At 38.7% G+C, this 26,896-nt stretch overlaps 1 protein-coding gene across 9 annotated transcripts in view; it reads left to right on the top strand.

The window, feature by feature from the left end:
* The window catches only part of Fgf13 (fibroblast growth factor 13), a 523,434-nt gene that overhangs the window by 443,141 nt on the left and 53,397 nt on the right, over window positions 1–26,896 (top strand). For 7 of the 9 annotated variants that reach the window (XM_006527797.3, XM_006527793.3, XM_006527796.4 and 4 more), the window contains 2 exons: window positions 10,482–10,592; window positions 16,435–16,538. In XM_006527797.3, coding sequence (XP_006527860.1) covers window positions 10,482–10,592; window positions 16,435–16,538 — 215 coding nt within the window. Of the gene's footprint in view, window positions 1–1,838; window positions 7,263–7,995; window positions 8,556–10,481; window positions 10,593–16,434; window positions 16,539–26,896 lie in introns of those variants that run through there. The other 2 variants (XM_006527799.3, NM_010200.3) reach the window with 2 other exon arrangements.

The following is a 26,896-nucleotide window of genomic DNA, read 5'->3' as shown; positions in this document are numbered from 1 at the left end:
AAGTCAGAGTTGATGACAGTCAAAAATCTATAACAAACATCTACTTAAACATCAGTGTTGACAATATGAGTTGAACTTAGATCTGTGGAAAAAAAGCAGGAAAAAAGCAACCTCACAAATGTACAGGAGAATGTCCATATAACAAGTCAAATGCTCACAATCCTTAGGATGCTTCCTGACCATAATCATAACCAACATTTCAGTGAAGGACACTACAATACAAGCTCAGCTTTCTGCCAGCTGCTTCAAGTATGAGAACCTAAAACCACAAAGTTTCCTATGCTCTCTCAGCTGAGAGGAAGTCATATGACCTGGAAAACAGAACGTGGTCAATTTTGCTTCAGAAGTAAAATTACCTAGCTTCTTAGCTTTCTCCTTCTCTAAACATCATCTATCATGAGCTGTACTTTTTGAAGTTAAACACAGTTGCTGCCCTCTTAGCCAATGTTCGATCTGCATTTTTTAGGCAGGGTTTACCCCCCCATCCCCAACACACTAGACATTGAGTACTGTTGCTTTAATGTTTGTGTTTTTATGATTTCATTTTTATTATTACATTTTTATTACTTCTGAACTTTAGCTTGACCTTCACTTGATGTCAGAAACAGTCATGAAAGAGGCAATGAAAAGCATAAGGCATCTGAAGTCAGAGTTCATGAATTCAAACCCTGGCTTCATCACTTTCAAACTGACCACACTAGTTAGGATCTCTTTGCTTTCATGACTTCATCTGGAATATGGGGCAAAAACTTAAGTTAGTTGTACATAATATATGAGCAAATAAAGTACTTAGACTAGTAACTGGGTTAAAGTTAATTCTCATAGGTTATAGATATTAGTATCTTTGCATCCCTCAGGTATTCAGAAATGTAAATCTTGAATGAATAAATAAATGAAAGAGTGATCACATGAGTCAGGTCAAAACTTTGAACCTTTCATACCTTTACTACTCTTCTCTGAAATGAAATCCAAGGTGAGCATCCAAGCCTCTGTTTAACACTGCTTGAAATCTTCAGCAGTTCCAAGATATCTAACTAAATAAATTCAATCAGTTGATTGTACTTTTTACTATTTGTCTGAAGGAAAAAAAATGAGAGCAAATTAGTGAAAATGGATACTGGAGAAGCCCCTAATTGCAAAAGGATAGTGATGGGCTTCCTACCATGGAAGAACATAATCTGTGTGTAATATTTTTCTCTCTTGGATGAACTCAAGCTTCCTGTAGCTGGAAGCAGATGGCACACAAAAGCTTACACTGTGGAAAGCCAGTTTTCCCTGTATGAAAAGAACTGAGAGAATTGGGAGTACTTTAACTTCTTGTCTCTGCTAAGTGGTGATGGAGATAAAGGCTGGGAAATTTCCTTTGAGTCTCATTGAATTCAAAAGACCTAGATTACCAGAGACAGACTCCACCCTAGTGTCAAACTATTTCCTGGGCTGGGAATCCCTAGAATGACATTAAGCAGTGGTTTATAATAACCATATTTCCATGAGAAAGTTGGTGATGTTTTATTTATATATCACTCTAAGAGGTTATTGTAAAAAGTATTATGCACCATGGTTATAGTCTGCCTGTCTTGTTCTCACTTTTATTTATTTTATAATTCACTTTTATCAAACAAAGGAAGAAACACAATTAAATTGAGAACATGATATATCCTATCTTTTCCGCTTACCCAAGCCAGTATAGAGCCATATCCAGCCACTACTTTAGCAACCCAAATTCCAGACCCAGTGCCAAGGAGGAAAGCCTTGTACACATATATCTTATTGGCTGAGAATTCCCAGTTTAAATACTGGCACTGCCACTTGGGTACTTGCCAAGAAACCATTGATACAACACTTAGTCTCGCTAGACTTCACTTTCTTCACCAGTAAAATTGAAATCATGATAATACCGACTCTATAGGTTGTTTCTTCAAAGAACACTGGGCCAGAAATGAATCCAGTGTTGTGAATATTTTGCCATGTACTATAAATTTCTAATTTCATAAAACATCAAAGTTTCAATGGGGGAAAAACTCTTCTTTATGTTCACTAGTGACCTACTGTTCCTTTGCAATCTTCCAATATTGTTGAATAGGATCCTGAAACAAATTCACTGTAGAGAATCTGATGGCTATTATTGACTTTGGGCGTCCTGACACTGCTGAAGCAACCTTGGGTTCTGAATATGTTGTATCTACAAAGTGCTTTCTACAGGTTGGACAAGACTAAATTAAAAAAAAAATGAGTGTGACTGCCTTTACTCATATGCTGTAAGTTCATCCAATAGGATCTCTTAAGGGCAAAGGTGCTCACTACTCCAAGCCTTATAAAGCTATCTCTGTAACAGAATTGCTAGTCTGTTCTTCTCCTTAGACCACTTAATTCTTAGCTGCAGGCCAAAGGTAACTGAATAGTGTGGTGAATATCAAGCTTCTTGGGGAAACCAACTCATGCACTCACCTCAATGGAAAATATTCTTCTATACCATAAAAGCTTCAATTGAACTATTTGACAATCCTTGCTGAAAACGGTGCTGACTTCCTATAAAATGTAAATCTACACATTCTGACACTTAAGTTGATTCCCTTATGATCTTTCTTGATGGTCAAGGAGGAACCTCCACCCCAGCAATCTGCCATTTCTATTCAGATTCTCTTGATTAAATGGCAGAGTAGGTAACTAGAGGCCTTGAATTCAGCTTTGCAGCTGCCATGGCTAATTAAATGGTTAAGTGCTGGATTTGTAGCTATGATTAATACCATCAGGGTTTTTATGTTCTTAGTGTTCATAAATTATGACTGAACAATGAAAGTTTTATTCGGGTTATAGGATTTTTCTTCTTAAAGGATCAGAATTAATCAGTATTTTCTCAATTGATTTTAAATATAAATCAGAGGTGGCTTGAGTAAATTATATGGCTTAAGTATTAAGAGAATGATCCCAGAGAAAGGACATAATGAAAACCAAGCCACCTTCTTAGTGTGGTTTTGAGGGTCGCATGGCTTTTCATACTGAATGCAAATCAAGACAGTTAATCAATTTCTGTAAAAATTAGTTCTGGAGCCTTTTGTTCCTGAAGTAGAAGTCTTCTGAGTGACCTAACTAGGAAAGATTCTTAGGTACCTAATAAATATGTCAGGTCATGTTATAGACTACAATTGCTACTCTTTTTTGTCCCTGCATTTTCAGGATGACATTGACAAAATCTCCTTAAATTGCATTTTTTCTTCCTGCTTGAAGTTAAGTGGTAAGAACCTATTATAATGGCTTTTCTCTAAGCCACTCATTTGTATTTCTATCCAGTTGGTTTTGAGAGAAGATCTTGGACATAATTAGAGACACACCATACAATGTGCTACTTGCTATTCTTTCTGTCTTCTAACTACACCCCCCCCATGTCTTATTTGGTGAGTGAGTAGGTCCCAGTGTTGCTTCACCCTGATACCCTTGAATCTTATCCCCTTCCCTCTCTTAGAGCTCATTATCAGTCCTTGACTGTAGCTAGCTATAGAGAGGTTTTGATGAACTTTTAGGAGAGAAATAGCAGCAGAGGAAGAGAGGGCGAGAGGGAAAGAGGGAAGGAAATGGAGAGGGAGGAAGAGAAGGAGAGAGGGAACTGGCAAGTTGCTGTGATCGTGTTTATCTTTAATGAAAGAAGGGTGTTTGAAATCTTTCATTTTCAGGGTTGCAGAAAGACAGCCAATTGCTTCCTGCTCAAAAGGTTCTGTGACTGTTACCGACTAGGCTGTCTCAACTCTCTTGTTTCTGCTCATCACAGTCACATCTGTTTGGATTTCTGTTCCCCCCCCCCCCCCGGGAAGCCTCTGGAGAGCAGGTTCCCTCAGCTTCTCACAGCTCATCTGAGGCCTGCCAAAAACACTGACAGAGAAGGATCAGCATTCTATGCTCTGATAATTCCCATAAATCTTAGAAAACAGTGCTACAAACCTGGCTCCAAATGAACTCACAAAGAGGGGGACTTGAAAGAGTTAAGCATTTCTCTTTGGGATTCCAGGGATAGTTTATGTTTTGGTGATATAGGAAGGGACAAGTGGCAGGTATTAGAAGATAAGGCAGCTGGAGGAACAGGGTTGTTCACAAAATGAAGTCAAGACTGTCAGACCTAAAAAGCCTTGTAAGGTGCATCTCATCCAGGCATTTTCAAACATTCTGGTTTTAGTAGTTGAATTTTTATGTTTATTTTAAAAAGAAATCCCACAATGAGCTGTACTGCACAGAATAGATGGAAGTAGAGGTGCCATGTTTAAAACATTGTCAAGGGAATTTACAGGCTGCTACTTTTAGGAAGCGAAGACTCCAGCTTGGAAGTGACTGACATTGACCAAGATACTCCTTTCAACAGGAAGAATATCATACCCACAAAACTCACATGGCCAGTTAATATAGGAGATACAAAACAAAACAAAACATATCTCCTGACTAGTCGGGTGCCAGGATAGAGTTCTTTAGGAATGGAAATAGAGAAAAGTGCTAAGAATGTATATTTTTCGTAATATGATCAAGGCATGAGCTTGGTGGGTACCATGAGGAACAGGAGGTCTGTGGGAAACAAAGAAAAATAGACTCACACAGTCCAGAAGAGTTCAAACTATGAATCTGGAGGGTATCCAAAAATCCCATAGCAGAACTGCTACTGATAAAGCAAGCCAGGAGAAAGGGTGTTTTGGAAGCAGGTGTCAAAAGAGAGTTCTTATTCTTCCTCCCACTCAAATGCCATTCTACTGGTCTGAGATGGCAGTGGAGAGAAAATAAAAGACAAATAGGCTTTTCTAGGACATATTGCAATTCTGGCTTTCATTTTGCCCTCCTCAGATACATAGCACTTTGAGGATTTGAAAAATGATATTCATGCTTTTCTTTAAGTTACTAAGCACCTGGGGAATAGAAATGAGTGGTAGGAAACCATAAAAAGCATGCTTTATTTATAGTTAAGCCAATTGGATAATGTGATTTAGAGGGACCCGTTTGTTCCATGTATATATATACGTGCATGTCTGCGTATGCATGTGTGGCTGCATGTGTTTGAGTGTGTATTAGTGTGTGTCTCTGTAATATGCTGAGGAGGGTGCCCACAGGGGCCAGAAGACTGTTCGGACCTCAACGAGCAGCCTGACATGAGTACATAGTACCAAACTTGAGTCTGATACAATAACAGCAAATGCTATTACCCACTGAGCCATCTCTCCATCCCCCACAGATATCTTTCTTTATGTTCTGGATTGAACTTGACTGTGAGTCACAGACATCTTAGTGGAGGAAAGAGAGAGAAGAATGCATGTGGTCTACAGTCAGACAGAATACATTAAGTTAGAGACATCTTAATCCAGTCTCATCAATCTCACATCAGATATTTTCTCATAGAAATGAGAGAATGAGGTGGAGAATATAAAGAAGTAGAAGGAACTTTTGGATGCCAACAAGGACTATGTCTTATTTATTCTATTATCCCTGTTTGGGAATTAGCAAGATTGATGGGGGAAGGTTGATCAATGTGTAAGTAACAGTTAGGTGGGAGGAAAACGTTCCGATGTGCTATCGCACAGAAAGATGACTATACACAATAATGGACTGTATATTTCAAAACTTGAAGATTTTCATGGTAAATAGTATTTGACCAGGTGTTTTTAACATAAAACATTACACAATATACATGCTTTAAGAGACTGTGGTACTTCCGTTGTAAGTTTAATTTTTTTTTATATTTTATGCAATAGCTAAAAATAAAGTTTAGAGAAATAACTGAGAAGAAACGAATTTGAGCAGGAAAGGTATTTGCAAATACCCATGGACTCAAGTTGTCAGTGTTGGCCCAGTGGACCCATGTGCTCATGCCAGAGAGTTCAATTCGCAGTCAAAACACAAACAAGTTGATGGTACATAAGGACTAGGAGAGCAGATGATGTTTGCGTACTTGTACTTTGTAATGGTAATTGCCCCTCTTGGCTGTATATGCTCAAGTCTTCTTCTATGAGTCTGTTTACTGACAGTATCTAACCAAGAGAAGACAATAAATCCACAGGCACTCTAAAAATATTCCGGGGTTATTTAAGCAAATGGTAAATAGTTCTCCTGGAGAAATGGATGAAAAACTATGTAGGAAAGCCCTTTTCATTTCCTTGTAATATTTCCTAATCCTTTGCCAAGTCTGTTCCTTTTCTAAATAAAACCTTTGTCCTTGTTTAGCGTTTTCATATACTGGACCTGGAATTCCAAAAGCAATATGAGTTGAAGAACAGGGGCCCTTGAATAAGGTACCAGAGTAAATTCATTCCAAATCCCAAATATCTGGTCCTGGTCAAAGTTTCTTCTGATCTAGCTTACGATGAAATACTTCCCTTCCTAGTTCCTGAAATTTAACCAATTGTTCTTTCTGAGTGGAGACATCTCTTCTTCCATCTGGAATCAATACCAACCACGCATTCATCAATAATTTTCAATGGATTTTGACTGATGTTGTCTATATGACAAGGAAATGGGAATACAGTGAACAAGAGGAGCTCCAACTGTGCAGGCATTCCAGACACAGTGGGAGCAAACCAGGGGTCTTCGCTCCATGAATTAAGCTGATGTTTTCTTTGCTTTCTCAGAGACTCTGGATAAGTTAAGCATTGGTTTTGCATTTTAGTTTATTTTGAAATGACCTGGGAAAGAGGAGAGGGTCCAGTACAAAAAGCGTAGAGCCCTAGTAGAGCTTTCTATTTAGCCTTGGAGATTAAAACAAAACAGCAAAATAATAGCATCTAAAGGTACAGAGGTGGACGGACTAATGATCTCATTAATGCATTTACAAGGACTGAGAGAAAGAACCTATTAGTACAAATTAGCTAGTAAAAGGCCAAGCTGATTCCAGAATTGGGGGTTATAGATGAATCTTTTTGGTTTTGAGGAAGAAGTAAAAGAAGGAAGCAGGAAATGGGGGATGGAGCAGAGCTGAAATGAAGATCTGGGCTATGCTCTTTTCCCCCAATATTGCCCGTGGTACACGTCCAGGCTCACTGCGTGGCTCCCAAATGGCCAGATGAGGGGGCGACGAGGAGAAAAAAAAAACAAAACAAAAAAAAACAACGAGGCTTGGCCAGTACACTTCAGCACGAAAGGAAAAGTCAGCAGAAACCACTGGGTGGCAGCGTGGTGTGCTGGAGCAGCTCTGCAGTGCCTGCTGCTGCCGCTATAGTGGGGGCTGAACCCGTCTGTGTGCCCTGGCCTCCTCTCCTGAAGGGCTACAAGTGTCGCCATGCAAAATATCTCCGCAGGTCTCTGGTGGGATGTGGGCTATTACTGAGCCATGTGCAGGAGTCTGGGCAACTTCTGGGGTTCTGGCTGGGGCTAACTCTGAGTCCTGTACTCAATGCACACCCTCTTTCCTCTTCTCCCAGCCCCAAAGCCCAGCACAGCCCAGCTCCTGCAAGGCAACTATCTCACCCTAAGTGCCTCCTCCATCACTGTTTCTCCCTAAGCCTCTTTTAGGGAAAAGGAAAGAGGGCTTTGGGCAACGGGGCAGTGTCTTGATCTTCTACAGGTGTTCGTGGGAGCGGGGACTCTGCACCCGGGGGGTGGGGCGGTCGGGGGCGGCGGGCGGGCGGGAGCCAGTAGCTGGGTTCCGGGAGGGAGGGGCCGCCGAGACAGGGAGGGGGCCTCCGCCAGGCTGTCGCGCTCTTCTGGAGGGTGCCTGCAGCGACTGAATTCCTGTGCTGCGACGGTGCCGCGCCCAGAGCAGCAGCCACAGCGACGATGCCAGGCCATTACCTGTTTGATCCCTGCGGGAAAGCTGGCACCGGCCAACTTTTGCCGGTCTTCAGGCGGCGAAGTTGCAAGGACTAGTGGAAGCGCCGGAGGGGCCAGGGCGAGGGCGCGCTCCCCCGTGCGCTGCCTCCTCCCTCCTCGCGCCCGCCGCCCGCGCCCGCGGCCTCTCTCCCGCCCGCGCGCTCTCCCTCCGCCCGCCTCCCTCCTCCGGCCCCCTCCACGCGACACAGGGCGGGGGTGCCGCGAAACTCCGACCCGAGCCGCTTGGACTTGCACCGTGTCCTCGGGGCTCAGGGGCCGAGCGCACGCAGTCACAAGCGCAGCTCTCTGCCTGCCTCCTGCTAGTCTCGCCTGCCATCCCGGCCCGGGGCTGTGGCGTCGGTTCGGACCAAGGCTACCAGAACCCGCGCGGGAGCCCGAGCACCTTCGGAGGAGCTCAGAAGGCATGCTGAGCCCCCTCCGCGACTGAAGCCGGAGTGCCCAGAAGCCCCGGCCAAGCAAGCGCAGGCTAAGGAGACCCAGGCGGCCAAGGCGCGAGCAGCGCAGCAGCGGAGGAGCGAGAGGAGGCGAAGGCAGAGGGGCCCCCGAAGAAGTGGTGGTGGTGGGCGTCGTGGCCATGGCGGCGGCTATCGCCAGCTCGCTCATCCGGCAAAAGAGACAAGCCCGCGAGCGCGAGAAATCCAATGCCTGCAAGTGTGTCAGCAGCCCCAGCAAAGGCAAGACCAGCTGCGACAAAAACAAGTTAAACGTCTTTTCCCGGGTCAAACTCTTTGGCTCCAAGAAGAGGCGCAGAAGGAGACCAGGTCGGAAAGGGGCTTTGCCTTTTATCTTTGCCCTCTCTTACTTTGCGACTGTGAAGGGGGTTGGGGGCGGCATGGAAGCGTAGGTGAGTTTGGAGCCTAGCTTGTGCAGATGAGGCCCCCTAGCCGGTGTGCGTGCGTGGGAAGGCGATTGCTTTTTTTTTTTTTTTTCCTTGCCTCTGTAACAGTTAAACAGGCTTGCTGCAATGCAACTGCCCTGGGACAGGCACAGAGCCCAGGAGCATAGCTTGCCCTGGAGGTGCGCCCTCCTCTTCAGACCTGCCACATGCATGTATGGGTGTGCATGCCCCTGGGCTAAGGGAAGGCGTAACCCAGACAGGCTGTCCTGTAGGTTTGGAGATCGCAAGAGAGGAGCAGGGCTGACTTCATTGCCCATCCCTCCTGGAAAAGCCGGGGAACTCCTATCTTGCTTTCATCACTGCCAGCCAGACCCTTCCCCTCCAGGTTCCAGTCCCAAGGGCTATGAGTTTTCCACTGTTTAGGCATTCCATTTCTTTTCGGGACAGACGTGACTTGTGGGGCAGCTTTGAAGCGTTTGCTGGAGGGGGGGTGGTTGTGGTGGTGGCAATAATTCTAGAACCTTGCGTCAAAGATTTTAGTGACCTGGTCAGACTAGTAAAACTGATAACTTGACATTAAATACAAGACAAAAGACAGCACTTAAATCATCTTCAGGTTGTGGGTCCTTTTGGACCATTTCAGTGCTGAGTGGCAAGGTATTTCCGCGACAGAAGAAATTCCAAAAGCCTTAGGTGTCAGGTTGCGTCAAGGTAGACCTTGGGGGTGGGGGTGGGGGCAGGGAGGGGAGCAGGCAGTTTATTTACCTTTCTTGACCATATAAACCGTCCGCACCATTTTCTTGCCTTTTATTTGACAAGTATTACAGCAAACCAGACTTACTCATCCATCAGTTATTTCTCTGTGTGTTCTACACACCCTGGAATTTCCAAAAGCAGGCATACGTCTTCAGTTTGCACAAAGTTTGTAATGCATAAGCTGTGAATTAAATTTGTTTAAAAAAGCCATTACAACGTGTGATTATGTGACACCAATAAATATTATTTTAATGCAGGTGTCGGTATTCAATGAAAGCAAATAAATTAAATGCTTGATTAATCTATGGTGATTAATACTTGATGATCATTTTAATCAAGAACCTATGTTTTGAGTAATCATGTGTTTTATATTAAATTTGAAAATAAGTACGATTTTATTTTCCTTCCTCTTCATTAACAGAAACTGTTCTTTTCACATCCATTTTCCATAAGGAAAAAAAAATCTGATAGGGCTGGAGATGGCTGTTTTTTCTACCCACTCTTTATTATCTTATGTTGGGAGACTCAGTTTTGTAGCTAGAGGTCCTTTGATGGGATTCCAGGTTAGATAGATAGCCTTCTACAAATTGTGCTTATTCTTAAGGAAATTGTTGCTGGTGGGTTTGGCAACCGGTTGGCGAGCTACTCTACATTATTTTTGTATTTATTTTCCTTCCACATGAAAAGTAACACATTATTCAGAAGGCAGACTATACCATTTGCCAACTCATTCAGAATGTTTAACGAGGTGGAGTGCCACTAGATACAAAAGGGCCAGTGATCAGAAATAGTAGACAGTGTCAAAAGCTTTAGTGTATTACCAATGTTTTGAAATAGAAATCAAATGTTTTTTTCATATATTCTAATGTGTTTTTTCCTTAAATTTCTCATTTGTTTGCTTGTTTTCTTTCTTTCAGAGGACTCTTTCAAAATATAGTTTGATTTTTAACCCCCACTAAAATTTCTATGTTAAAGTAGAATTTTGAATCCTGAATCTCTTCCACTATATATATATATATATATATATATATATATATATATATATATATATATATATTATATCAATTGACCCAAACCATTGTTCTCTTTGCAGAGCCTCAGCTTAAGGGTATAGTTACCAAACTATACAGCCGACAAGGCTACCACTTGCAACTGCAGGCAGATGGAACCATTGATGGCACCAAAGACGAGGACAGCACTTACAGTAAGTGACTGCTAAATAAATAGTATGTACCAGCATATTGTTGACATTGGGTTCTTTTTATTTGTTTTTAATTCAAACAAACTTTGCCAAATCCTTATGTCAATGCAAAATATGATCATGTGACATAACCCTGTTTGCATAGGCTCACCGACAGGAAGTTGAACATGGAAACATCCAAAATACAAAGTTGAGCAAATAGTGTTGACACTATCTGAAGGATGATCCAAATGTCATCTCCATGGTAATCTAGATAGATTTATGGCTGTCCTTTGGATTTTATTACTTTTTCCCCCCAGAAAAATTTCTCACCCACACAGTGATCCTGAAATAGCATGCTATCTCCACTCTTAAAGATGAACCTCATCCCAAGAGGCAGGAGTGGTTTCATACCGCGATAATTCATTGTTACAAGCTTTTGCCCCTGCCACATTATACCAATAAGTCTGAGACTAATTGATATTTTAACATTGAGTTACTTGCATGGCTATGCAATGGGATTTCTTTAAACTAAACTGGAGACCATAATGTTGAATTAAGAAGGAAATGCATCAAAATGGAGTTTTATTTGCAATTACTGAAGCCCAGTGATCTGAAGGTGTTTGTTATACACCTTTGTCTACAAATATTTATTTAGAATAATTAAAACAAAATTACAAATAGTGCCCCCTTTCCTTCAATATTAATAATTGTTGTTTCTTTCAATTTACAGATATCTGCAGACTTACTCATTTGTTTCTGAGGACTAAAAAATTCTTGGTTCTCATAATTCATTCTGTTTTCAAAATTTGGATTCATTTCCCTCAGATTTGTTAGTTCCTAGAAATATTCCCATTGTTGGCTGAGAAAATAGCCACGGAAAGTAGGTCTGGCTGCTAAGGAATTCTCTGTAGTTCATTCTTTTGGAACTGCATAACTGTAGGCAGTAAAGCCATAGATAAGTGTTCCAGTATTAAGGATTAAAGAATTTTACACCTTTTAAGAATGCTTCCTGGGCTGAGGCTTGAAATAGTACCTCAAGAGAAAGTTACCTTCAATTACCCTTGAAGAAATGTCTCTTGGTTCCTAGGATGAAGGCCTAGTATATTAAATGGCTGTTCAGTGTTTTGCCAAATGCTGTGTTGCTGTGATGATATTAAAGTTTTATAACGAATCCTAGTTACTCTTTCATGCATACTACTCTATTTGAAACAACTACCCAAACGAAGCTCAGCACTTTACTGGAATGAAGTAACACACGTCACTACATAGTGGTTCATAATAAATTGTTTCACCAAGTTATGGATACAAATTGATGCTTGGGGCAGGGGTTAAGTGATGGATGCTACTCTCTATAGTGTCTCAAAAAAAGAGCATTCTTAAAGGGAAGTTTGTGATTAGCTACCAATCTGGTTGCTTCCATATACTTTAATTGTCCAGGTGCAAATAGAGAAGAAATATTTGGTTCTAGTATTTCCTCAAAATGAATAGTTTTGTTTTGTTTTGTTTTAAATAGATGATTGAGTGTGTTGTCTGCTAATAAGAGTGATATGACGAACTCATAAAGATCATGCCTTATATACTCATTTTAGGAGATGCACATATTAGCACACACAGAGAAGTGCATACACACACAGCTCCATTTCTTACTCTGGATCTTTATACTGTTTAGAAGGTTATGCTTCTTCATTACTCCATATCCATAAGTTCTTCTTGTGTTATCTTATAACTCTGTCTGACATGCCATTTCTGAATGCTGATGACATTCAGAGACCTTTAAAGAGCATAGCCAGATAACAAGAATCCATGTCTACTATGATTATAACATATAGTGGTAAGTCAATGAAAGGTAAATATTACCATAACATGCAGCATGCAAATGAAAAGTATCACAAAGACCCAGCAGGCCAGTCGAGCTTGACTTCATTGTGTTGAGGAGCAACCAGTGCTTAGGGAGATAGCTCCACTTCCCCACTGCTGCTATGCCACCCAGCCGCCATAAAACATAGATGCCTAATCATTAAACTGATCTCTCAACTTTCAAATGTAACCCTTCGAATCTATCTCCCCCTACCAAACCAAGCATTTTAGTATTAATTTTAAGTGATTATTTAAATGAATGGGGAAATAGAAGTTTTTTCAACTATGACTCATTTTAATAGTATTTCCTCAACATATCTTTTTTATTATTATAATTTTATCATTTAGTTTCATTCAATTGGTTTTATTTCATTTTAGCATTGATATGGTAAATAAGGCCACATAATAAAACAAATAATTTCATGCTTTATGTATATCTCTTTATAAATCCATGTTTGATACTATGCATTTAAGGCTACCTTATGTAGATTTATTATAATGGTAAATGTCAATGACATTTCATCATGGACAAGTAAGACATTATAAATTATGCATTTTTCCCTAAAAAGGCAAAGTTGATAGACATTTCATCAAAGCTGTTTTGTTATTGGGTACAATGAATGGATTTTTAATGGGTAGATTTCCCCTTTATTCACACTTGGCCACTTTAGTGTGCCATGATTCTCCAACACACATTAAATAATAGCTTTATTAATTATTATCTCTTGGATAAATTGACCCTACCATGGCTTTAGCTTCAACTGTTCAGCAACAAGGGAGCATAGCTCAGTGTGACTAATCCCCTTAAGTTAGAAATGTTTGTTTTGATATAGTCACAAGAGAGAACAATTAAAAAGCAACATGGAGGTTATTTATGAAAGTTTCCTTAAATCCACAAAATGAATGAATGAATGAATGAATGAATGAATGATTGAATAAATAAGTGTTCAGGCATGGTGGTGCACACCTTTAATTATAGCACTCAGGATGCAGAGACAGACATATTTCTGAGTTTCAGGCCAGCCTGGTCCACAGAGTGAATTCCAGGACAGCCAAGGTTACACAGAGATACCCTGTCTTAAAAAACAAAACAAAGCAAAAACAAACCAACCCAAAAAATCTCTAGAAATCTGGCTGAAAGAGTTGAAAGATTTTAGCTACTTAATGAATTTCTTTTAGAAATACAAATGAAATTAATTATTTTTCATATTAATTTTTTCATCCTGACCAAACATCTTTTTGTTATGTCTAGCGCTAGTAACTGTGAGTTCAGTTTTCTGGCAAAAAGTAGCAAGCCCGAACAGAATTAATGCATATGACCCAATGACGTACTCTACATGAAATTGTTGGTTACTATTGAGATTATTCATAACAATACTCTAGTATGTTTCTGGAATTAAAAAAAAATTATCTGTCCTGAAATTAACATTACCTTAGATTACATTATATGTATCGTTCTTTATAGTCTGAAGATATTAAGACTGTCTAGCCTGTGACTGAACTAATCCTAAAATCAAATTGTGATACATCTTAAGTCCATAAAAACGTATTACAATATTAGAGAAGGCACAACAAGGCTGTGAGTGTCAGTGAGTGCCAGTAATTCTAATACTAAGGAAGCTGAGACAGGAGAATTGCTTACAAGTTCTGGTGAGCCTGAGCTGCATAGTAAGACTCAGATCTGCCAGAGAAAGCCAGATTCTGTCTGAAAGGCAGGGAAGAGAGCAGGACCACAATGCATAGGACGTGATTCTGTCCAAGCTTACTTCTGCTATAACATTTTGTGTTCTTATCTGGGAAGACTGCCCCTTTGGAAAACATAAAAGCCAACTCAGTTATCTAAGAGGAAATATTGGACTTCTATGTATGAACAAGCAGTTCCCATTTTTTTTTACTCTCTTTAGTTTTGGCATACACGTTTGCATGTGTATATGTGTGTCTGTGTCTATGTTTGTGTCTGTGTATCCAGCTTCATAAATATTTAGGGTACATAGTAAAAAGTGAATGGCCTCTTACAAACTCAATACTACTATCCAAGAATATGGACTATGGGTTGATGTTGGGTGCTTCTCTTCGTCCTTTAAGTGTCTGTTGTTTGAATTGTATGCATCATTTCTCATTAAACCAGTCTGAGAGCAGTGAAATTAACATAAAATTCCAATCCTTATCAATCTCTTCTGTCCCTTCCTCCACGCTCACCTCTGATGTTAAAAGCTACGTTCATACAACTAAGAGGGTTCACAACATTGTTTTATAATATGAGATTCTAGAAATAATTTTGAGTTTCATTTCTTCTCTATTTCCGTTATCTATTGCTATAACCTAATATAGCCTCCAGGAATGTTGGTTTTATAGTTGTAGGCTAATATGCAGTGATATGAACTTTAAACCAACCCACATGGAAATTTTTTTTTGTTTAATTTATGGTAGGTCTCAAGAGTTTTGATCTATGATTGCTATTTCTTATGCTCTTCAAAAAGATGATCATGGTTCTACCATATAGTTTGGTCTACAAATGTGTTTTGAGTACCTGAATTGAGGAAGGTATCATCAACAGAAAAAGACATGACTTATTCATGATATACTCAAAGATATTAGGTTTATTTCTTGTACATTACATTGTCAGATATAGCACATGATCCTGGCTAGCATCCTTTGCAATTAGTCTCCTTTACTTCCTGTAACAGAAGGGCACAACACTTTATATGGTGAGTATCAAATGAAGTGCCATCAGTGGCATGTGGTAGGAACACTTGTATTTTCAACTGTACAATATGTCCTACCTCCTCCTTGCTAGAACCCAGATTTTAAGGAAAAGATACATTGTAGGTTTTGCAGGAGGTATTTTGTTTGTTCTTTATTAATATTTCTGCACATACTACCACACCTACTGTAACAGAGTCTATATGCTCAAAGATAAGTGATTCTAGAAAAAAACAAAACCTTATACATAGGAGCTATACCTTTAAATTCTTGTTCATGAAAGTAACAGATCAGTTTATCATCCCTAAAGTACATACAAAACAGGCAAAGTCATCAACATTCGTCTATGACTCCTGAGAGAAAGGTACGCAGGCTATTTCCAAAAGATGTGTGTGGCAAACACTACGTTTTAAAAATGTACTGTTTTATTTTTGTTCGTGGTGTGGGAGGGCAGAGACAGCTGGTGGTGGGAGGACACCCACTGGTTGTCTCCAGTGAGAGGTGTGTGGTGGTGAGGAGTGCTTGGGTGTAAGTTTCATGCAGTAAGACCTGCAGACAAAGCAATGAAGACCATATTAGCCTGCTTGCAATGATTTTGCAGGACACATTAAAATAACAAATGATACTTTTCTTCCATAGATTATTTTTATTCCTATACCTATTATCTTTGAGACTAAATGCCAGGAGTCTGCTCAACTCTATCATCCTGAAAAAAATGCCAGTTCTTTATGAAAAATAGTTCTCTGGGAATATAGGAATACAAAATATTTTTTTTCTGCAAGGTCCAGATTTGTTTAGAGGTTTTTGCATTGTAAATAATACAGATAATTTAAGTGAAAATGTTGAAGCAGAGTGTCTCATAAGAGTGTAGGAATTTCTCAACTGGTAGTTCCATCTAACAGGGCTCATGAACATTTCAGCAACTATCTCGAGCAGCAAGTTAAGAGATTAATTTGATGAGAACGCTATCTTAGTATATACAGTAGTTCCTGATACTTTAGCCCACCCCCAAATTATAAATATTTTCCACCCCAGCGCTCTAAAATTCAGGATGCTCCCACCAAAGTCTTCCATTCTCCCTGGAATGTTAGAGAGTATGTTGTTATTGACTCACTTAAGTGAATATAATCAGTAGTCAAATACACTAGAAAGTAGAACATAGCTATATTTGTACGTGTCTAGATACAAAAGTCTAGAGTCATTTATTCTACACTGCTTTTAGGAAGCCAGACACTACTATGGAATACATTGGAGAGTCATGAAATTTGGAACTGTAACATTTTCCCATTCTTTGACATTTCAGCTCTGTTTAACCTCATCCCTGTGGGTCTTCGGGTGGTGGCTATTCAAGGAGTTCAAACCAAGCTGTATTTGGCAATGAACAGCGAGGGATACTTGTACACCTCGGTGAGTCTTTGTGTGCATGCTTTTACAATTCGTGTTTTCATCTGATATAAAAGAAAATGTATGTCCTTTTGATATAGATTCTGGTTTTGATGAAAATATATCACTTGGACAAGCAAATTATTTTCTTGTGACAATTATAGCTCTTCCTAATTAATCGTGTAAAACTAGCATGGTCAAAAAAAAATCAATAATATACCTAAAAGTTCGACAGACAGTGCCATTGGAGTAGTAGGCACCATCAGATAGAGAACAAACCTGTTCTTTAACTACATAGCCATATCTGTCCCCATTTATTCCTGAAGAAATTAATGAGATCCTTTTTAAACCAACTCGAGAATACAAAAAAATGGTTTGAGAAGTGTTCATCTGTGTTCATTACTAATCTGTTCAGATAATAAAATGCCATCTGTTTTGGTTTTAATTTTTTAATTATTTGAATTGTCAAAATTATGGGTACAGTGTGATAATTCAATATTTGTATACAATATATAATGTTCAAATCAGGAAAATAAACATTTCCATCCTTTAAGCACATTTAAAAATTTGGATTAACAGTCATATTTCTGGTTTAGAGTATGCTATTTTAGCACATTTGTAAAATATTACCCAATCAGAATAATTATATTTCACTATCATAATTTTGTTTGCAGAGATATGGAGGATATGGAAGGCTTCTCTATTCTTTTCCTTCATATTAGATATATTACTATAGTACTAATGCCATTTTTTTGTTTATGTTCAAGCACAATTTAATCTCCTGCTGCATACAGATTCTCACTGGTGTTTATTCTAACAACAGTGAGGAGAGTGAAATCTGTAATATTTTTCAGAAATATTGATAAATAATATATTGATAAACAGTATAGCTTACAGTTTAATGAATACCATGGGGCCAGATGTACTTTTAAAGCAAGTGTTTTATATTTAAATATAATTTTTAAATGACATAGTGCTAGAGTTAGGATTGTTTGTTTGTTTTGTTTGTTTGTTTGTTTGTTTGTTTTTGAGACAGGCTTTTTCTCTGTAGTCCTGGCTGTCTTGAAATTCACTCTGTAGAGCAGGCTGGCCTGAAACTCATAGAGATCTGCTTGCCACTGCTTCTCTAGTGCTGGAATCAAAGGTGTATACCAGCTAGGGTTAGGGTTTTATTCTTTCAATAAATCTTGTTTCAGGTTAAAAAAGATTATTAATATTGTTATTACCTACGTCGAATCACTGCATTTTAAGAAAGGGACAGAGTGTGATTATGTTAGTTTGGTTCTCTAACTCCCTACATAATTAATCAATCAATGAAGAAAACTTTTAGGCTTTCAGAAATGGGAAAAAACCTGATTATTGAACTGCCTACTAGCTTTAAGAAAAAGGTGATTACTGAAAACAATCTGTATTCACTCTTGCTCTGACTTGTTATCTGAGTTTCATTTGAAGTCAGATATGTAAAAAGACTTGACAGACATGGTAAAACTCAGACAGTCATCTTGGTTTTGAGGGACTAAGATGGAGAAGTGGGAGACAAACAAGCCCACAAAGGCTCGTTCATCAGCAGGCACATTAAACTCTGGCCACTTGTCAACATTTCCTCTATCTTGTTGCTTAAGATATATAGGGGTTTTACTCTATTTAGTAAACTAAAACTTGGATTCATTGCAAGCTTCCTGAAATCCATTACTCTGTGAATAAAATGCTAGTACTATAGGAAAAAGGATGAGAATTTTTTCAGCTTTGACATCTAATGTAGCACAATTTCATTTTAAGTGACCTCTTTTAGATCAACATGATCATGCAACAAGATTGAAAGCTCTTAATATAACAAATAATTTCTAGAACTAATATGCAGGTATAGAAAGAAAATAGAATAATGACTGTATTTGAGAAAACAAAATGTGGAACATTCTATATATTGTTTTAGTTAGGGTTTCATTGCTGTGAAAAGGACTACCTTGATCAAAGCAACCTATAAAAGGAAGAGTTTAACTGGGCTTACAGTTCCAGATGGTTAGAGTCTATGATAGTGGAGTGAAGGCATGAAGGCCTGAGTAGCAGCTGATAGTTCACACCTCACTCCATAAGTACAAAGCTGTGACACACTGGGAACCGCATGAGTCTTTTGAAACGTCAAAACTCACACACTCCTCCAGCAAGACCACATCCTCCTTATCCTTCCCAAATAGTTCCATCACTCAGAGACCAAGTACTCAAACATGTGAGCCTATAAGGGCCATTTACATTTAAACTACCACATTCCACCCCAAGCCCCCATAAGCACATGGGCATATCATAATTTGAAATGCATTTAGTCCAGTATATAAATTCCTCATATTCTTTTAGTCTCAATACTGTTTAAAACTCCAAAGTTCCCCTCCCCCCTGAGACTCAAGGCAATGTCTTAATGGTAACCCTTTGTCAAATAAAACAGTAATCACATTTTTTCTTTTTTTAAATTATTATTATTATTATTATTATTATTATTATTTTATTATTTTGGTTTTTCGAGACAGGGTTTCTCTGTGTAGCCCTGGCTGACCTGGAACTCACTCTGTAGACCAGGCTGGCTTCGAACTCAGAAATCCACCTGCCTCTGCCTCCTGAGTGCTGGGATTAAAGGTGTGTGCCACCACGCCCGGCTATATTTCTAATATATAATGCCATAGAAGGAACATTCCAAAAGGGAGGAATCAGGCACAGTGAGGAAACAGTGAGCCAAAACCAGACCAAGGCACATCAGGGAAAACTCCAAATCCTACAGCGCCACTTCTCATGTTGAGAGGTTATATGGCTCTGACCTGCCTCCTACTTCACTGACTGCAAGACATGTCTCCACTCTCAGGCTGCTGATTCTATTACCTGTGTACAGATATCCCTGGACAATACCCCATATCTCTAGCATGCCCAGAATCTTGGGGTCTTTAATACAATCCAGCTTTCACTTCACATAATTGCTTCTCAGGGCCTTCGAGCAGGAACTGCCATGCCGTTTATTGCCTCAGCAACTTTCTTTAACCATGGAGGAATATGAATAAAATGGTTAATGCTGCTAAGTTTGGCTGCCCGCTTGTGATGCAGCCTGGCCCCATTGAATCACATTTCCTTTCCTTTGTTGCTGTTTTTGAGGAAGCCTAGATGGGTTGAGTTTTGCCCTGAGTGACAAGGAGGGCAACCCTCCTTTATTCTTTTGTGGATCAGGCCTCTCCTTATCTCTTTTTAGCACAAGCCTTGGCTCCAACAGTAAAATTTCCAGTACTGCTCTTCTCTTCAAACTGTGAATTTTGTATTTCTTTCCCCCCATTTTTTAAATTATAAACTTCATGAACCTTAACAACAACAATATAATAATAATTAATAATTAATAATGACCATATGACAGACTCAATATTTGGCTATCTTGAAAAATCTCCTACCAAAGAAATTATTTATAGAATAATTTTAGAAATCTATTTTAGATTTAGCCTCAAAATATTCTTTTTTTAAAAAAGATTTATTTATTTTATGTATATGAGTACACTACACTGTAGCTGTCTTCAGACATACACCAGAAGAGGGCATGGTTATAGGGCATCATTATAGATGGTTGTGAGCCACCATGTGGTTGCTGGGAATTGAACTCAGGACCTCTGGAAGAGCCGTCAGTGCTCTTAACCACTGAGCCATCTCTCTAGCCCCACCTCAATATATTCTTAGGACAAGGGATGAAAACAACTACAGCTTTTGCCACAATGTGCCAACCTAGTTACAAATACTGTTGTTCCCCTTTGAAACTTCTTGAGCCAGATGTCCATTGTTTGTATGACTATAAGCAATGTTGTCTTCCAATGGCCTGTTAGTATGGCCCATTAATCTCTACTTACAATATTCAATTACTTTTCTAGTTCACAATCCACACTCTCCTACATTTCTTCAAGAATTAGCATGGCCAGTTCCATTGCAACAGTCCTGTTCCCAGTACTAACTTCTGTCTCAGTTACTTTTCTATTGCTGTGAACAAACACCATGCTGAAGGAAACTTCTGAAAGAAAGCCTTTAATTGGGCTTAGGGCTCCATAATGGCAGTGGGCAGGCATTGCAGCTGGAACAGCATCTGAGAGCTTGTATCTCAATTCATAAGTAGGAAGCAGAGAGCCACAGTGGAAATAATGTGAGTCTTATGAAACCTAAAAGCCCACCCCCAGTGATACACCTTCTCCCACAAGGCCACATCTCCAAATCCTTCTCAAAGAGAGTTCTACCAATTAGGAACCAGTATTACATTAGTATACATTAGTCTATGACAGCTATTCATATTCAAACCACCACATATATGCGTAACCTATTAAGGAAAAGTAGCCTTAAATAAGCAATTACAAATCAGGGAGAGGAAGTACATTCATTAAGGTGGAGGTATTTCTGATTTATCATGGAGTTCTGGTCTAGGGAAGACAACTGAGTCCTCTACAGGATAAATGTACCATTTTTTCCAATTACTCTATCAGTTATGACTTCAGATCCCTTCAACAAATTGACAACCATCCTGTCTGGAACTCTTGTTTTATTTTCATCTAGTTTAAAATGTGCTCTCCAGACCCTATTAGAACAGAATTCTATGACTTTATGGCCAACTTACTTGGTAAATAATTTAGCCTTTGTAGATAGGTCATAAAATTTCTGTCATAACCATTTAACATTGCTGTTGTAGCACAAAAGTAATCATAGGCAGTAAAATAAAATGAGTATCAGTCCCAGGAACAGTTTATTCACCAAAAAAGGTACTGGGATGGACTTGGTTTAATGGGTACAGTTTTCCCATGTGTGGCCATGTGTTTCTTTCTCCTCTGACCCAAATAGCTGTTCTTTACTACCTCTGCCCTTATATTGTGGATTTTCACAGATGACCTTTTATTGTATTTTAATGGGAAAATAGAGGTCATCTGGTAGGAAATCCAATGGACTTTTCTATCACATGCAAACATGATACATCTGTCTCTGTTATCCTATTATCAACCCCTTGCCTATTTGTAGAGTGACCCTTCTTCTCTAGTTCAATCTACCTTTTATCTTATACTTTAATCATCTCTTCTACCTCAGAGTTCCCTTCATATATCTTTAATTATCCCTCATCTGCTAGCTCTAGTCGTTTAGTTAACATTCACCAAAAAACAACAAACAAACAAATGAAAATAAATCTTTCTAAAGCCTTCTTCTCTGTCTACACCTCCAGTAGTCTCCAGATTATTCAGATATTCGGACCTTTTACCACTTTCATTCTTTTTTTTTCCCATTTTTGTTAGGTATTTAGCTCATTTACATTTCCAATGCTATACCAAAAGTCCCCCATACCCACCCACTCCCACTCCCCTACCCACCCACTCCCCCTTTTTGGCCCTGGCATTCCCCTGTACTGGGCATATAAAGTTTGCGTGTCCAATGGGCCTCTCTTTCCAGTGATGGCCGACTAGGCCATCTTTTGATACCACTTTCTTTCTTGCCTATCTTTCTTTTCACTGAAGTGTAGTTTGACTCAATTAAAAGTATTTTTAGCAAAATCACCAAAGACTGCCATGTAATAAACTGACAATTCTTGTTTTGCTTTTTTTTTTTTTTTCAAGCTGTTGACATTACTGACCCTGCTTAAAATTCCCTCCCTCTTTAGTTTTGGCAATACCACTATATATGCTGAAATTCCTTCTTTGCTGGCCACTTCCAAATAATAACATTTTGAAATCTCATTTCTCTTTCCATTTCACATATTTTTTTCTCTTTTTCCCCATATTTCTGGGTACCATTCACATTCACGCATTGATAGAAATGACATATCTCCATATACTGACTTTTTAAAAAAATTGTACAGTAAGACTCGGAAGGTGGGTCATTAGAGATTACGAATGAAAGGGAGAATTTGATCTTTGGCATTTCAGTTCATGGAAAAACTATTATCCAAATGGAAATAAAAGAAAAATGGCAGATTTGGTGATCGATATACCTGAATACAGATTTTCTTTCTTTTTTCTTTATTTTTTTACTAGATATTTTCTTTATATACATTTCAAATGCTATCCTGAAAGTCCCCTATACCCTCCCCCCACCCTGCGACCCTACCCACCCACTCCTGCTTCTTGGCTCTGGCATTCCCTTGTACTGGGGCATATAAAGTTTGCAATACCAAAGGGCCTCTCTTCCCAGTGATGGCTGACTAGGCCACCTTCTGCTACATATGCAGCTAGAGATACGAGCTCTGGGGGGTACTGGTTAGTTCATATTGTTGTTCCACATATAGGGTTGCAGACCCCTTCAGCTCCTTGTGTGCTTTCTCTAGCTTCTCCATTGGGGGCCCTGTGTTCCATCTTATAGATGACTGTGAACATCCACTTCTGTATTTGCCAGGCACTGGCATAGCCTCATATGAGACAGCTATTACAGGGTCCCTTCAGCAAAATATTTCTGGCATATGCAATAGTATCTGAGTTTGGTGGCTGATGGATCCCTGAGTGGGGTAATCTCTGGATAGTCCATCCTTTCGTCTTAGCTCCAAACTTGGTCTCTGTAACTCCGTTCATGGGTATTTTGTTCCCTATTCTAAGGAGGAATGAAGTATCCACCCATTGGTCTTCCCTTTCCTTGATTTCCTTGTGTTTTGCAAATTGTATCTTGGGTGTTCTATGTTTATAGGCTAATATCCACTTATCAGTGAGTGTATCCTTGTACAGATTGCCTTTACAATTCCAAAAAATTATTCATGAGATTTTGAAAACTGGTGATTCTTAGAAGACCTTTTTAATATTATCTGAGTTTTCTTTTACATTTCTGCTTTTCTGTCTCATAATTCTCCCTTCATTCAATGTTTTTCATCTATTAAGTGAAAAACACCTTCATGTTCTTATTATCATAGAAGTAACAACTTATCTCACATGCTTGTACTGTACATACTTCCTGATTATTTTCTTGTGGCCATAGAGGACAGTCTTGGTGTAGGCTCAAGTGGCAGTGAGAACCATCTGTGGCACAGATAATCATAATTAGCCATTATTTTATTACATATTTACTTTTAACTATAATGTATCTCTTTTGGGAACTACCATTGTACATAGAGAACATTTTTCTGTTTTTTTTTTAACTAATAAGGAGTTCCACATAAGTGTTTGAGAGTTCTCAAAACTTCATAGCATAAATATTTTATAACATGAAGCTTTTGTAATAAATTTTTCAAATGTACTTGAAATATATATTAACTATAAAAGTTCAAGATTTTAAATATGGAAAAATTGGTAACTTCTTAGTGTATTTAGTAGAATGGTAATAATATAAACTAGGCACAGATGGTGAGAAAGCAAAGATAATTTGGTTTTTATTTTAGAATGTTCTAGACCTCATAGCAGCATCTTTATCTAATTACTATCTTTTATCAAAAGCAGCAGACCATTTAGGAGTACGCAGTATCACTACTAAGCAAAAATGTATAGACACTGAGGATTTTGAAAGAAGGAAGACTTTCCCATGCATACATTTCCAATGATTTTTGAGAATTATATAACAAACATGATTTCTGGTTTTTGGACTACCAAAGCCATTCATATGCAAGGAAACACATTTTTTTTATTACGTATTTTCCTTAATTACATTTCCAATGCTATCCCAAAAGTCCCCTACACCCTACCCCCCCCCCCACACTCCCCTACCCACCCACTCCCACTTTTTGGCCCTGGCGTTCTCCTGTACTGGGGCATATACAGTTTGCCTGTCCAATGGGCCTCTCTTTGCAGTGATGGCTGACTAGGCCATCTTTTGATACATATGCAGCTAGAGTCAAGAGCTCCGGGGTACTGGTAAGTTCATAATGTTGTTGCACCTACAGGGTTGAAGATCCCTTTAGCTCCTTGGATACTTTCTCTAGCTCCTCCATTGGGGGTAGTTTCATACCTTAGACAGCATATATTACTGACTCCAGGACTTTACTCAGTCTGACTAAGGCTACATGCTTTTCTTCACTGAGAGATTATTTTATATATTTTAAATTTATCACATTTCTTCTCCCATCACACAGAAATTGACTAATATATCATGCTCAAGGCCCTATGATACATTTTCATTCAGAGGAATCACTACTAGAAATATTGAGAAATTAAACTATACAAGTCCTGTAGAAGCTAGAACAAAGAAACTTTATTTTATCTTTTCTTTTTTTTTGACAATTCAGATTTGCTTCCCATTAAGAACAACTTCTAATGGTGGGAAGCAGGAAGATTGTAGAACCAGAGGAACAGGAAGTCTGCTATGAAATTGTATCTTCTGGTCTAGTAGAAATATAGGGTAGCTACATCCATGAAATCTTACCAACATGGCTGCCTAAATGAAACCTAAACAAGTACATCAATAGATTTCCAATATGGAAAAGGGAAATTTTATAGGGCCCTAACCTTTGAAAAAGAACTATAAGCAACTAAGAAGTAATGAGAGCAGGACAAATAGTCTTCCTTGGGGATAAACTGACTGAGATGGTTGTATTTATATATTTAGGCATTTTTAGATATATATGTATCACATGCAAATATGTAACAACCAAGGAAAATATGGCTATGACTGAGAGAGAACAGGACAGAGTACATGAAAGAGAAAGTGATACAATTATATATTATTCATAAAACATAAAAAACCATAAAGAATATTGCATAACTCAGCATCAGTTACTGTTTCATAATTTGATGATTTTGTATCATCCATCCCAGGACGTTAGCAATTGTGAAATTAGTTAAACCTTGCTGTTTAATCAAGCCTAAATATCATAAAGTATTTAAGGAGATGGAAATGTTAGCTAGTATAATGTGATCAGTGTACGTTATATGTATATGTCATGGTCACACTGTACTTTATACATTTGGTAAAATTTAAAAAAAGATAAAAATAAACATGAATATTGAGTGGAATATGCTCCCATGTGATAAAGCCTCACAAAGAGTTCCTTTCCAGGTACATGTGCTTATTGAAGTATGTACATGTGTTCAGATATTACAGTCCATTACATTCTGTGCTCCTCATTAACCTCCACTGGTCCTCTTGTCTTCCCATCCCTCTTCCTTTAGCCGAATAGTCTTATCTTCTTCGTTTATGTCATATATGCCATTTGGCAACCTTCCAAGGAGGGATATAATAATATAACTATAGTTTTAGCTTGGTGAAGAAGCACCACATTGATTCCCATGGAGGTTACAATAGCTCATAATCTTGATGGCTTTAGAACCCCTGCAGATTATACACTCAAGAACTTCATTTCTGAGTTTCTTGACCTTTTTAGATCTAGCATGTAGGTATTCTCTATTCAGTGGCCTTCCTAATCTCATGTCCATACCATTGGGCATTTTAATAGGTTAAGTCATTGACTATTAACTCTATCTCTTAACTCTATATTTTGCATCTTTCACTATACATACACACACACACACACACACACACACACACACACACACATAGTGAATATCTATATGGATATGAATGTGTGTGTGTATGTGTGTGTGTGTGTGTGTGTGTGTGAATGCATGTGTATGTCAAGGTCAAAGATTTCTCCCTGAACATTAAGCTTACTCACTCATCTAAACTGGTGGGGCTTTGGCTCCAGGGAGTAAGGATGAGCATATTGTTTAGTTGGTAAAGGCTTTCCTGTGACAGCATGAGAGCTTGAGCTAAACTGCCCATTGCCCATGTAAAAGCTTACTGTGGTGGTACATTCCTATAACCCCAGCATAGGGTTGGCGTGGAGGATAGCCACAAGAGGATCCTTGTGTGTACTCACTGGCCAGCAAATCTAGCTGAAATATGGAACTCCAGGTTCAATGAGAGACCCTGTCTCAAAAAAATAAAGCTGAGAGTGGTAGAAAAAGATAGCCAAAGTCGCCCAGCAGCTTCTATATGCATACTCACAGACAAGCATGCTGCACTCCATACACATATATATATACACTATGCACATAAAGTTGGTGAATACAAATACATTTGAAATCCTTTGCATGTAACTTCAAAGCACTTCATTGTTTACTTACTAGCAGTAGTTGTAATTTCTTAGATAACACAACAAAGTCTAGTTCTCAAGTTCAGTAAATTTAACATAAACACAATATTCTAGTATTATATCTCATCTACTGTACATTTTCCAATTTTATGAATTGACAGATCTGTTCATTATAGCATTTTCTCTTCAGTCTAGGATCCAGTCTAGAGTAACAGACTGCATTAAGCTGTCATATTTCTGCAATATTTTCTGAGCTAGGTAATTTCCAGTCCTTTTATTTTATAATATTGGTAGATTTTTCTAGCAATATCTTTTTGGAGTTAGCATGTTATCATGTAGCCTATTACCTAATTTTCAATTATATAAATACAGATCTCCGGTGTTTATA

The sequence above is a fragment of the Mus musculus genome, chromosome X (assembly GCF_000001635.26).
Source record: "Mus musculus strain C57BL/6J chromosome X, GRCm38.p6 C57BL/6J".
In the NCBI taxonomy this organism is placed as follows: Eukaryota; Metazoa; Chordata; class Mammalia; order Rodentia; family Muridae; genus Mus; species Mus musculus.
This window is presented reverse-complemented; position numbering and strand designations above follow the sequence as displayed.